The sequence below is a fragment of the Myotis daubentonii genome, chromosome 19 (genome assembly GCF_963259705.1).
Source record: "Myotis daubentonii chromosome 19, mMyoDau2.1, whole genome shotgun sequence".
NCBI classification, from domain to species: Eukaryota; Metazoa; Chordata; class Mammalia; order Chiroptera; family Vespertilionidae; genus Myotis; species Myotis daubentonii.
This window is the reverse complement of record NC_081858.1, coordinates 13,343,687-13,355,355: the sequence shown is the minus strand read 5'-3', so window position 1 is coordinate 13,355,355 and position 11,669 is coordinate 13,343,687. Positions and strand designations below refer to the sequence as shown.

The following is an 11,669-nucleotide window of genomic DNA, read 5'->3' as shown; positions in this document are numbered from 1 at the left end:
CAGGAGTGGCCATAAGGGGCCATCTTCTGAGCCTTTGCAGTTGTGCCCTTCCCCCACCACAGGAGGGGGTTAAGGGAGGAAGGGGAAGGTGAGGAGGAGCCAACCTGGGACAGACAGGTGGTGGGGATGGGGGTTGAGACCAGGGTCCCCACCTCTCTTCAAATGACTGTGGGTTCACTCTGGGAGGGCGGGATGGATCTGTGATGTCTACTTAATTCTTTGCTACATCTGGTAGGATTCTCTAAAACGTAAAGCACAATGTAATGTTTTATGTTCAAAGAACTTGAGGAGTAAGAACAGAAAATCAAATATTCAAAGTACTAATAGCGGAGTCATCATCTGTGCCCGCTGTTTGCCATACAGGTTTGTTTTCCTTAGTCCTCTGGGCTCCACGAGGCTATGAGGTGGCATCATTCCCCGACATTGCAGCCAAGGACACTGAAAATAGAGCCCGTGACTTGAAGAGTGGGCTTAAGACAGAGTCTGGCACTGATGAAGGCAAGGAGCAGGTATGCCCAAAGGCAGACTTCTAGTCTACCCCGAAATGCTCCTCCACACAGGAATGAGCATGGCCTTTGTGGGTTAAAGGAATTAACAGATACTAAAATGTTAAAATGCAAATTCCTACCTTACTCTAAACAATAACGTTAATGACAGAACTTCTTACACAAGAAGGAAAAGAATTACAGAAAGAATCAGAAAATCAAATCCAAGAATTTGGTGTTTATAAGTTACAGATATATAGCAAAATATATACACACATTTAAAAATTAAAATGCTGAGCTAAATAAACTCCCATGCAAATGCAAATGCAAGAAAAGCAAAGGAATTATAATATTTGGAAAAGAGAAGTTTAAGCTAGAAGCATGAAGAGGCAAATAGGGCACTAAAAGGCACAGTTTTCCAATATATCACTATTAAGTGTGTATATATATCCCAAACACCATGGTACTTACTTATTGACAACTTATACCCTGTCTATTTCTCCAAAAAGAGTTGAGATGATTGCATGACTAACATACCAACACACATAAAAAAGGAACAGAAACTACATAAAGAAAAAAACACAAAATCAGACTACAATTAGATCAGGTAAATGAGTGTTCTTAACTATTTTGGGGCCACAGAGTCCGCACTTCCAAAATAAGGAGAATGCTACAGACCCAGAACAATTCACTCATACGCACGTCCACACAGCTTTGTTCAGTCCCTAGAGGTCCACACCTTTTAAAACCCCCGTGTGCCAAAAGACCCCTAGGCAGTCCATGGACCCCAGGTTCAGAACTCTGAAGAAAACAAAATTAGAGAAAATATTAATTTGTATAAAATAGTTTAAAAACTGAGCTAACAAATAGAACTGATGGAGTAAAAACACATTTCTTACGAGTACACAAATGCTTAATAAAAACTGATAATATATTCAGGCCCAAAGAAATTCTATGGACACTTTGAAATGTTGAAACCACAATAAAGTAAGAAATAACAATAATGACTTAAGCATTCATCACTTGGAAATATAAAAAAGTAATAATAACACTTGGGCCAAAAGGGAAGTAATAATATAATAACAAGAAATACCACATGTTAAACTTATGGAGTAGAGAAAAAGCTCGAACTATTAAAAAAAAATCAGACTAAATTACCTACATTTACTAGAAATAGTAAAAATATGATTAACTAATGCCCTGGCCTGTGTGGCTCAGTTGGTTGGAGCATCATCCCATGCACCACAAGGCTGCAGGTTCGATTCGGATTCCCAGTCAGGGCACAGAGCCAGGTTGAGGGGTCTATCCACGGTCAGGGCACGTGCAGAAGGCAGCCGATCGATGTTTCTCTCCCTTCCTCTCTAAAATCAATAAAAATATAGATATATACGCTTAACTAATAATTAAACTTAGAAACATGAAGTGTTAAGCTAAAAACAAACAACCCACCCACCAGAATACATATACTTTGACACAACAATTCAACTAGTAAACAAAATCACGAGTGGGAGCTATACAACACTCAACCTCTGCCGTGAGGGAAAAACACAAGACAACAAAAACAACTAAATTCAAGGACGATTAAACCGTTACCAGGGCAATCCCTTATAACCTTACACGGAGACCCAAACTAAAATGGAAGGAATTTAAATACACAGTCAAACCATGAAATACATTGAACAGAGAGCTAGTTTTACTTACACTTCCAAAAATGAAAAGTACCTGGTCTTAACCATGGTTATTTGAGTACCTGTCAACCCTTCAGAAAGGGGTTTTAATCCTGTTACATAAATTGTCAAAAGGAAGAAAGGAGACGGGCTGCAGGGGGCACAGGGGGAGAAAGTGCATATTTCAAAACGTGAGAACAGTATGAAATCAGTTGAGAGAGGCTGGGGGTGAGCTGAGGACAGAGGCTGGCATGAGCTCCATGTGGCTTGTTTAGACGGGGTGAAGCAGATTGGCTGAAATGGGGGGTTATGTGCAGAAATACCCCCAAAGGTTGGTTTTAAGGAGAGTGGTGACATGTGCAAAGTGATGCTTTAAAAAAATCAATTTGGTTGGGGTGCACAGGGTGTGGAGGGAGACACTGAGGGTGGGAAGGAAACTGATGACCGCCTGATAGGCACAGAATGAGGGGGTGCAGGAGGTAGACCTGGTGGGAGTTGGTGGCTGCTGTCACCCGCACCGAGCAGGTGTCAGCATTCTCTCCTCACTGCTGGTCCTGACGATGCCCAGCACCCCCTGACCAGTCCAGCTGTGGTACAGCAGGTGCTGGGGGAGCCTGGGGTGCTGGTTAAATGTTTCACATAGCAAAGAGCGGGACTTGACAGAAGTGATCTTCCCAGACCATCAGACCAATCCTTTTAAAATCTCTGGCTACCAAGCCCCACTTACTCAGTAACAACTATGGCTCTCCCATTTTTTTTTTTTTGGTTAATCCTCACCCGAGAATATTTTTTTCCCATTGATTTTTAGAGAGTGTGGAAGGGAGGGTGAGAGACACAGAGAGGGAAACATCGATGTGAGAGAGACACATGGATGCACCCTGACTGGGGCCAGAGATTGAGCCTACAGTGGAGATATGTGCCCTTGACCAGAACTGAACTTGTGACCCGTTAGTCTGAGGACTGGCTCTCTAACCACTGAGAAAACTAGCCAGGGCGGCTCTCCCATTTTATTCATCAAAACTGCACATATCTGCCAAGCTGAGCTTCTGATTGGCTGAAATAACCAGCTTTACCATGATAGGGTCATGGGATTCCAGCCATAAACGTTTGAAAAACTTCAAAATAGCTCAGCCCGCCTCCTCCCACACTAGCAGAGAAACCTGAGGGGAATGCCAGTACTAGATCCCCATGGGCACACGAAGGCCTGAGGGCCTGGGACAAACAATGACCAACTAGCCAGACCTGTCAGTGTGTGGTTCCTGGGCCACCTTCAAGCTCTGCTCAGTCAGGGCAAGCAGGCCTGTCATTTGGGAGATGTGGGGTGACATGGGTGCCCAGCACAGGGCTCACGGCCTGGATGCATGCTGGGACATTATAACCACCTGGCAGCTTTAAAAACACGCCACTGAGCCCCACCTCTGGGGATGCCCACTGAATTGGTCCCAGATGAACACCAGTTGGCAGGGGGGGAGAACAGAGAGCAGTACAGGGACATGGACTGAACACCACAGGGAGGCTCAGGATGGCTTCCGGGAAACATCTGTAAGATAAACACAGGGCACCCCGGCCCAGGGTACAAGCCTGAGGGAGTATGGGGAAGCCTGCTTTAATGAGGGCCTGCTGCAAGCTCTGCCATTTCAGGAAGCAGATGGGGATGCTTCTCCAGGTTCCAGGGACAGTGTTTCTGGGGCAGGGCAGAGGTCACTCTGGGTATCCACACTCAATCCCTAGTTGTCAAAGCACTTTCATATGTGCTCTCATTCTGAATGGGAGGCTTGCACCAATCCTCAGAGTGTGGGGCCAGATCCCACTATCGCCATGTCACGGGTAGGAAAACTGAGCCTTGGGGCTTCCTCAAGGACACATAGGTGGGAGGGATGGACCTGAGACTTGCACCCAGATCTCTGATTGAATCACCCTGCTTCCAACATCCCCCCGCCCCGCCCGCGCCTGCACTGGAAGGTGGAGAGGCTGCATAGCTGCCAGACCAGAAACGGGCCCTGCTGATGTCCAAGGCACGCTGTGGTTTTAGGAGCCCTGGGTCTGGTGGAGGGCCCCTCCTGGAGGGCACTGGTGCCGTGGGCCTGGGCTGAGTCAGAGCTGGGCATCAAATGCCCTCTGGCCTGCAGGACCAAACCTCTACTCTCCTTGAAAGAGACCCCCCTCACTCTAACACAGAATAGGGTTAAGGGACCACACCAGGGACTTGCACCCTCCCTCCCAGTCCCAAACCTAATCCTTCCAGACACTCCCTTTGTTCTGTAACCTGTTCGGGTTGCACCTACAAGTACCCAAACCAGGCAGAAAATTCCATTTTGTGGCTGAGGTATCTACTTTTTGGATTCATTTTTCTTCAGCTAATTTGGACTGTGAGAATGGTTACTTCTACTGAAAGTGCCAAACTATAGCCTGATGTTAGAGTTCTCACCTGACATTCTCGTGGGTTTAACTCAACTTTCTCTTACAGTCATTTCTTTTCTGTATTCTGGAATAGAGGGCAGAACTGAACCTTACAGGCTTGGAAGTCAAATGTGAGAATGAGAAAATCGAAGGCCCACTCTCTTTTCAGGTGCTCAGCCATTCTGGCAGCTTTCTATCCCCCCATCCTCCCTTGTGCTCAGAAAACCTGCTGATCGCCTGGCCAAGAGGGGCCCGTGCAGCTGGTGCGGTGCTCAGGAGCACCCAGGTCCACCTCTGTTCTGGGGCAGGCGGATGGAGCTTTGCAGATAAAGTGACTGGGCGTGGGCTCCATCTGGGAAAGGCTTTCAAGCTTTGGTGTGAGCTCCTCCTTCTAGAGCTTCTCCCCAGCATGGATTTTCTGATGCCGAATAAGGTGTGAGCTCCCCCTGAAGGACTTGCCGCACTTGTTACACTCGTAGGGTTTCTCTCTGGTGTGGGTTTTATAATGTTCGATAAGGGCCGACCTGTGCCGGAAGGCTTTGCCACACTCATTGCACGCGTAGGGTTTCTTCCCGGTGTGGATTCTCTGGTGCTGAATCAGTGCGGAGCTGTGGCAGAAGGCCTTCCCGCACTGGCCGCACTCATAAGGCTTCTCCCCAGTGTGAATCCGCTGGTGCTCAATGAGGGAGGAACTCTGGCTGAAGGCTTTCCCACACTTGTGGCATTTGTAGGGTTTCTCACCGGTGTGGGTCTTCCGATGCTCAATGAGGTTGGAGCTCTGGCTGAAGGCCTTCCCACACTCTTCACATTTGTACGGTTTCTTCCCAGTGTGAATCCTCTGGTGCCGAATGAGGTGGGACCTGTGACAGAAGGCCTTTCCGCAGAGATCGCATTGGTGAGGTTTCTTTAGGGTGTGGATTTTCCGATGCTGGCTCAGGCCTGAACTCTGGTTGAAGGATTTCCCACATTCCTTACACTGATAAGGTTTTTCTCCAGTATGAATTCTCTCATGTTTTCTCAGACTGGAGCTCCGACTGAAATCTTTCCCGCATTCCCTACATTCATAGGGTCTCTTCCCAGTGTGGGTTTTCTGATGTTGTGTGAGGGCTGAGCTCTGGCGAAAGGCTTTTCCACATTCTGGGCACTCGTAGGGCTTCTCCCCGGTGTGGATTATCTGATGTCTGAGGAGGTGCGAGCTCTGGCTGAAGGCCTTCCCACACTCACAGCACTCGTAGGGCTTCTCCCCAGTGTGGATCACCAGGTGCCTAAGAAGGTGCGAGCTCTGGCTGAAGGCCTTCCCACATTCCCGACACGCATAGGGTTTTGGTGGTTGCGCAGTTCTGTGAGGCTCATTAGGTCCCGAGTCCCCCCTGCCCACTAGCTCATAGTCATGTTTGCTGGGTTCTTCTCCATCATGGATTAACTGACACACACTAAGGTCTGATTTCTGGAGGAAGGTTTGGCCAAATATGTCATCATCCTGGGGTTTGTTGACTTGGGGAATACTCTGATGCTGAACAGGGCTTGAGCACAGACTGAAATTCCCCTCGTAATCATCATGTTCCTCGTTTGGCTCCCCAAGAGGGATCTCCTTATAGATAACAGCCATTTGCTCTAAACCTCTTTCCTGAAGAAATGCGTCCCCTAGGTCCTCCTCTGGGAAAAGTTCTTGCTGCATCTCTAACCCATCTTCAAACACAAAGGTCTCACCAAGCTTGGATGCCGGGGGAACCTCCATTGTGGATCTAGTATCAGCCCCAATGACTGTATTTCTTGAAAGATGTTTTTCTTTGGGACACACTTACTGTTCTTACAATCTAAAAGGAAAAGGGACATCGTCAAGCAGACAAGTCAAGCACCTAGCACGTGCCTTCTTCCTGTGCCAGAATCAATGGTAGCGATAACAAAATAAGTATAAGATACAATCTTGGCCCTGGCCAGTGTGCTCAGTGGTTAGAGTGACAGCGCATACATTGAAGGATCTTGGGTTGGATTCCAGGTCAAGGGCACATACCTGGGTTGCAGGCTTGATCCCCAACCCAGTTGGGGCACTTGCAGGAGGTAACCAACCAATGTGTCTCTCTCACATCTCTCTCTCTCTCTCGCTCTCGCTCTCGCTCTCCCCCCCCCCCCAAAAAAAATCAATGAAAAAATATCCTCAGGTGAGGATTAACAAAACAAAACAAAACAAAATGTCACAATCTTGCCCTTTGCTTTGATCCCCATTGGGTTAGACAGAAGTTTGATTTGTCAGAAACAACTGCAAACAAGACAGAGAAATTAGAGAATCAAACACCACACCATAGTGTCTAGACCAGTGATGGCGAACCTTTTGAGCTCAGCGTGTCAGCATTTTGAAAAACCCTAACTTAACTCTGATGCCGTGTCACATATAGAAATTTTTTGATATTTGCAACCATAGTAAAACAAAGACTTATATTTTTGGTATTTATCAACACTAATAAAAGAGAAAAATGGTAATTGGCGTACGAGCTACCCTTTTCATTGGCTAATCAGGGCTATATGCAAATTAACTGCCAACTAAGATTGGCAGTTAACTGCCAACAAGATGGCGGTTAATTTGCATATGTAGGCACAATGCAGGGAGGCGAAAGGGAAAGCAGGAAGAAGCCCCCTGCCACTGACAGTGATCGGAAACCCAGGGGGGAGCTAAGAGCTGGGGGGCAGGGCAAAGGCGGCCCTGGGGCCGCCTTTGCCCTGCCCCCCAGCCATGATCGGGGAATCAGGTGCCTTTTCCGCCCTGGCCAGTGATAGCAGGAAGTAGGGGTGGAGCCAGCGATGGGAGCTGGGCACGGTCGAAGCTGGCAGTCCCAGGAGCTAGGGGTCCCTTGCCTGGGCCTAAAGCGAAGCCCACGATCGTGGGGCCGCTGCAGCTGAGGGTCCCCGCTGCCCGGGCTGGACGCCTAGGCCAGAGGCGTCAGGCCTGGGCAAGGGGCCGATCCTGCGATTGGAGGGTGATGGGGGTCAATGCCTGAGGGCTCCCAGTATGTGAGAGGGGGCAGGCTGGGCTGAGGGACACTCCCCGCCACACACACCCAGTGCACGAATTTCGTGCACCAGGCCCCTAGTTTTATATATTTAAATGCCATTTAACAAAGAAAAATCAACCAAAAAAATGAGTTCGTGTGTCATAGGTTCGCCATCACTGGTCTAGACTCTCTGAGGACATTCAGAAAGGTGGGTTAGATCAGGAAGTGGAGCCACATGGAAAAGGCACAATACTCCACCTGCTGGAGGGTGTTGGGAATGGGGATTTGTTGAGAAAGAGCGTGCACTTTCTTACTTGTGGTGCCCCAGCCACAACTCCAGGAGTCCGCCTCCACCTTCTTCCTCTCTCACCTGCATGGCCTGTCCTTCCGTTTCCTGAGGCTTTATTGAAGGGGTCTGCCTCTGCCTCTCTGTCTTTGCTGCGATTCCGGAGCTCAGGCCGCAGTGCAAATCCCCGAGATCATTTCAACACTCACCTCCCAAATGGCTGCCTATCTCCAACTTCTGTTCCTCCCTCGGGTCCATTCCTGCATTGACACCAGTGTGAGATACCCCAATACAGGCCCGATCGTGTCACTTCTCTTCTTAGGAGCCTGTGACAGCGCAACTCACTCACCAGGCCCTCGTGCATGGCCCTTTCAGCCCATCTCCTGCCCCTCCTTCCACACACCCCTAACCTTCCGTTTAATTTGTGCTGCTGCTGCTTCTGCCTGCCAGGTCCCTCCCCTTTCTCAGACTGTCACTGGCTCATCCTCCCAGGCTCAGTCCAGACGTCCCCTCTTCTCTCACCCTCAGATTGACTATCTCAGGCACGCCCCTCCGTGACCCACGGAGCTTGGTGCACGCACCCCCTGGATGGCACACATGGGTTGACAGGACTCTCCCCACCACTACCTGTGAGCTCCTTCAGGGCAAGTCGTGGGCTCCTTCATTTTGGAACCCCAAGCCCCAGCACAACAGGACAATCTCTACACCTACATTTGCTGAATTATACACAACCGAATGGAGGAAAAGCCATCTGGTTTTGTGCTAGAACTGATTGTCACACTTGAACTCTTTTTTTTATATATATATATATTTTATTGATTTTTGACAGAGAGGAAGGGAGAGGGATAGAGAGTTAGAAACATCGATGAGAGAGAAACATCGATCAGCTGCCTCCTGCACACTCCCTACTGGGGATGTGCCCGCAACCCAGGTACATGCCCTTGACCGGAATCAAACCTGGGACCCTTGAGTCTGCAGGCCGACACTCTATCCACTAAGCCAAACCAGTTAGGGCTCACTTGAACTCTTTATAAAAAAAAAAAATCAATTCTCTGGGAGATATAAACAAATAAACAGACAAAAGCATGACTGCTCCAGTTGGAGGAGGGTGTTTCTGCAGGAACAAAGAAGGAAACTGGAACACACACCCCACCTTAGCCCCTCAGCCCCTGTGGTGGCCCGGGGGAGCCTCTCAGGACCCTTCAGAAACTTCTGTGCAGCTAAAGGGAAACTCCCAGCTATCATAAGGATAACAGCTCATGTTTACTGAGTGTCTGCTCCTGCTAGGCACTACCAGACCTTTACAAGTGTTTCTCACCTAATCTTCACAACTCTATACAAAGGTACTACTATTATTATCCTTACCTTGAAGCTTAGAGAGTAACGGAATCAAAATATACATATTAGTCAGAATAGCCACGATGGAGCCCATTTCTATTTGGAAATATCTTCTTAATGAATTTCAGACACTTTAATGAATTGTCTTTGCTCATTTCACCCCCTCTTACCCTCCTCTTCAGATACCATAATCTCCAATCCTTCCAGTTCTCTCACTCAACCTCACCGAGTCTAATAGCTCCCTATCTTTTATTTTTTAATTTTTATTGATTTCAGAGAGGAATGGAGAGAGAGAGACATCAATGATGAGAATCACTGATTGGCTGCCTCTCGCATGCCCCCTACTGGAGATCGAGCTTGCAACCCAGGCAAGTGCCCTTGACCAGAATCAAACCCAGGACCCTTCGGTCTGCAGGCTGATGCTCTATCCACTGAGTCAAACCGGCCAGGGCTAATATTTCCCCATTTTCACTTCGTTCTCCTCTTCTAGTTCTACCCACTCCCTTCTAGCTTAGATCCCCTCCTTCTATAGTGGGTCTCACTATAGACATCACTTCAGCTAACTCTCTGACCAGCACCACATTCCTCATTTCCTTGCCCTGCTGCAACCGGCCACTAACTCCTCCTCTGCCAATCCCTCAGAAAATGTTAAATGCTGCCAAGGAAAATCATACGACTGCGTATGGCAGCGAGACAGATTTCGCGTTTCCAATTTCAGCTGGGACCTCAGCACGCGGCTCCAGCAGCCAATGACCTCCTGGCTGCCGGTCCTCTCTTCTCCGTGCCCTTCCCCACCCCTTCTGGCACTGCTCACCAATACCTCCTTCTCAAAACCCTTCATTTCAGAGGATGCAAATTGGCAGCCTGGGGATCCTGCCACAGACACGTTTTGTCTGGCTCTCAAACGAGCTGGGCTTTTCCTTTTTGTGTGACTTAGCCGCCAACACGGAAAACTCAGTGGTTCTCTGGCCTTCTCTTGAAAAACTAAAGATGTGACAATATGGGCTCATCCCTTCACTAAGCCCACCTTGCCTACCCGGACGCCTCAAGGCTTTGAGCTGGCTGGACAAATCACCCCACTCCTTATTCCTACCTTATTCCCTTGGTTTCTGAAAGATCCCCCCCCCCCAATTTTCATAGCCTGGGATGCCTCCTTCTGCGTATTGCAACTCTTCTTCCACCCACCTGCTAAATCCTGGTGTTCCCAAGGTTTCCTCTTTAGCAATTTTCCATTCCCGCTCTGTCCCACCTACACCTGAAGCAGTGGTTCTCAACCTTCTGGCCCTTTAAATACAGTTCCTCATGTTGTGACCCAACCATAAAATTATTTTCGTGGCTACTTCATAACTGTCATGTTGCTACTGTGATGAATCGTCATGTAAATATCTGATATGCAAGATGGTCTTAGGCGACCCCTGTGAAAGGGTCGTTCGACCGCCAAAGGGGTCGCGACCCATAGGTTGAGAACCGCTCTCCACTCTGTTTCAAAAGTTGGCAATCCTTGATCTGTCCCCAACGACGTTTTAAACATTTTTTGGAGCAAAAAAAGCCGAAGGTATGGAACCCCATGCTTCCCACTTCCCCGGCTGCTCCTGCATCCGTCACCCCATCCTCCAGGGAGCCCACGCGGCCCGACGCCCGGCAGACCCTCGGTCTGGTCGGGGCTTTCTGGCTGGAGGCCAGCGAGCAGCCGCGGACAGGCACACGCCGGCCGGCCGGGCGGCGACGCCTGCGCCCTGACATGCTTCCCACCAATGGAGACGCTCGCACCCTGACCACCGGAGGGACAGGTGGGCACACAGGCTGCCGCGGAGCCACTCACCTGGGCAGGGGCGGGGCCGCTCACCTGGGCCGGGGCGGGGCCGCCGGAGGCCGGGGCGGGGCCGCACCTGAGCTGCTCCAACCCGCGGCCGACCCGGCCTGGCTCCCGGGCTGCTGCTGACGCGGAGCCCCGCGGTGCCCCGAGAGCCGGAGCCCCGCCCCCCTCCCGCGGGCACTTCCGGGACTGCTCTAGGCCGCGCGGAGGTCCTCGCGTCTCGGTGGTCCCGCCGTGCCTGGTGTCGGGGCGCGCAGCCGCGGGGCTCCGGGCTCCGGGACAGGGATCGGGAGAGACTCTCCTGTCTGACGACGCAGTGGCTCTGGGCTGCCCCCAGAGTGAGTCCGGCTGGGAGGAGAACAGAGCTGGGCAGTCGTTGGAAGGCGTGCAGGGGAGGAAACTGAGGCCGGGAGGGGCAGGCCGGCTGCACTTGCCCTGGGGGTGGGGGCCGCCAGGGGCCTCCAGGCGTGTGGGGTCTTCAAGAGGAGAAGGGGATTCCGGAGTGGAGCCCATCAGCTCTCATAGGCCCAGGAGCCCTGCGGATTCATCATCCCTTGCTGGTTCTGCCTGCCCACCCAGCCCCCACAGAGGCGGGAATGAGAAGGGCCCGCGGAGGACCCCCCGCAGATGGCCGCGTGTGTTGGCTGGACCCTCTCTGGACGCAGTACATTTGAGGGATGACCTCCA

General features: G+C 50.3%; 1 protein-coding gene across 2 annotated transcripts; it reads right to left on the bottom strand.

Annotated features, from left to right (window-relative positions):
- Positions 1-703: 703 nt before the first annotated feature.
- ZNF70 (zinc finger protein 70) lies at positions 704-11,147 on the bottom strand. Of its 2 annotated transcripts, none has more exons than XM_059677111.1 (2): positions 10,989-11,147; positions 704-6,369 (listed from the first exon to the last, which is right to left on the bottom strand). In XM_059677111.1, exon 2 carries the CDS (start codon positions 6,288-6,290, stop codon positions 4,944-4,946), a length of 1,347 nt encoding a protein of 448 aa, XP_059533094.1. In that variant the 5' UTR covers positions 6,291-6,369; positions 10,989-11,147; the 3' UTR covers positions 704-4,943. The 2 variants fall into 2 exon arrangements, with proteins under 2 accessions (XP_059533094.1, XP_059533095.1); XM_059677112.1 differs by having other exon boundaries at positions 11,013-11,132.
- Positions 11,148-11,669: the final 522 nt, after the last annotated feature.

What these genes read in the sequence shown, in the direction of transcription:
- ZNF70 (XM_059677111.1), bottom strand. Translation starts at nt 6,290, where the DNA reads ATGGAGGTTCCCCCGGCATCCAAGCTTGGTGAGACCTTTGTGTTTGAA.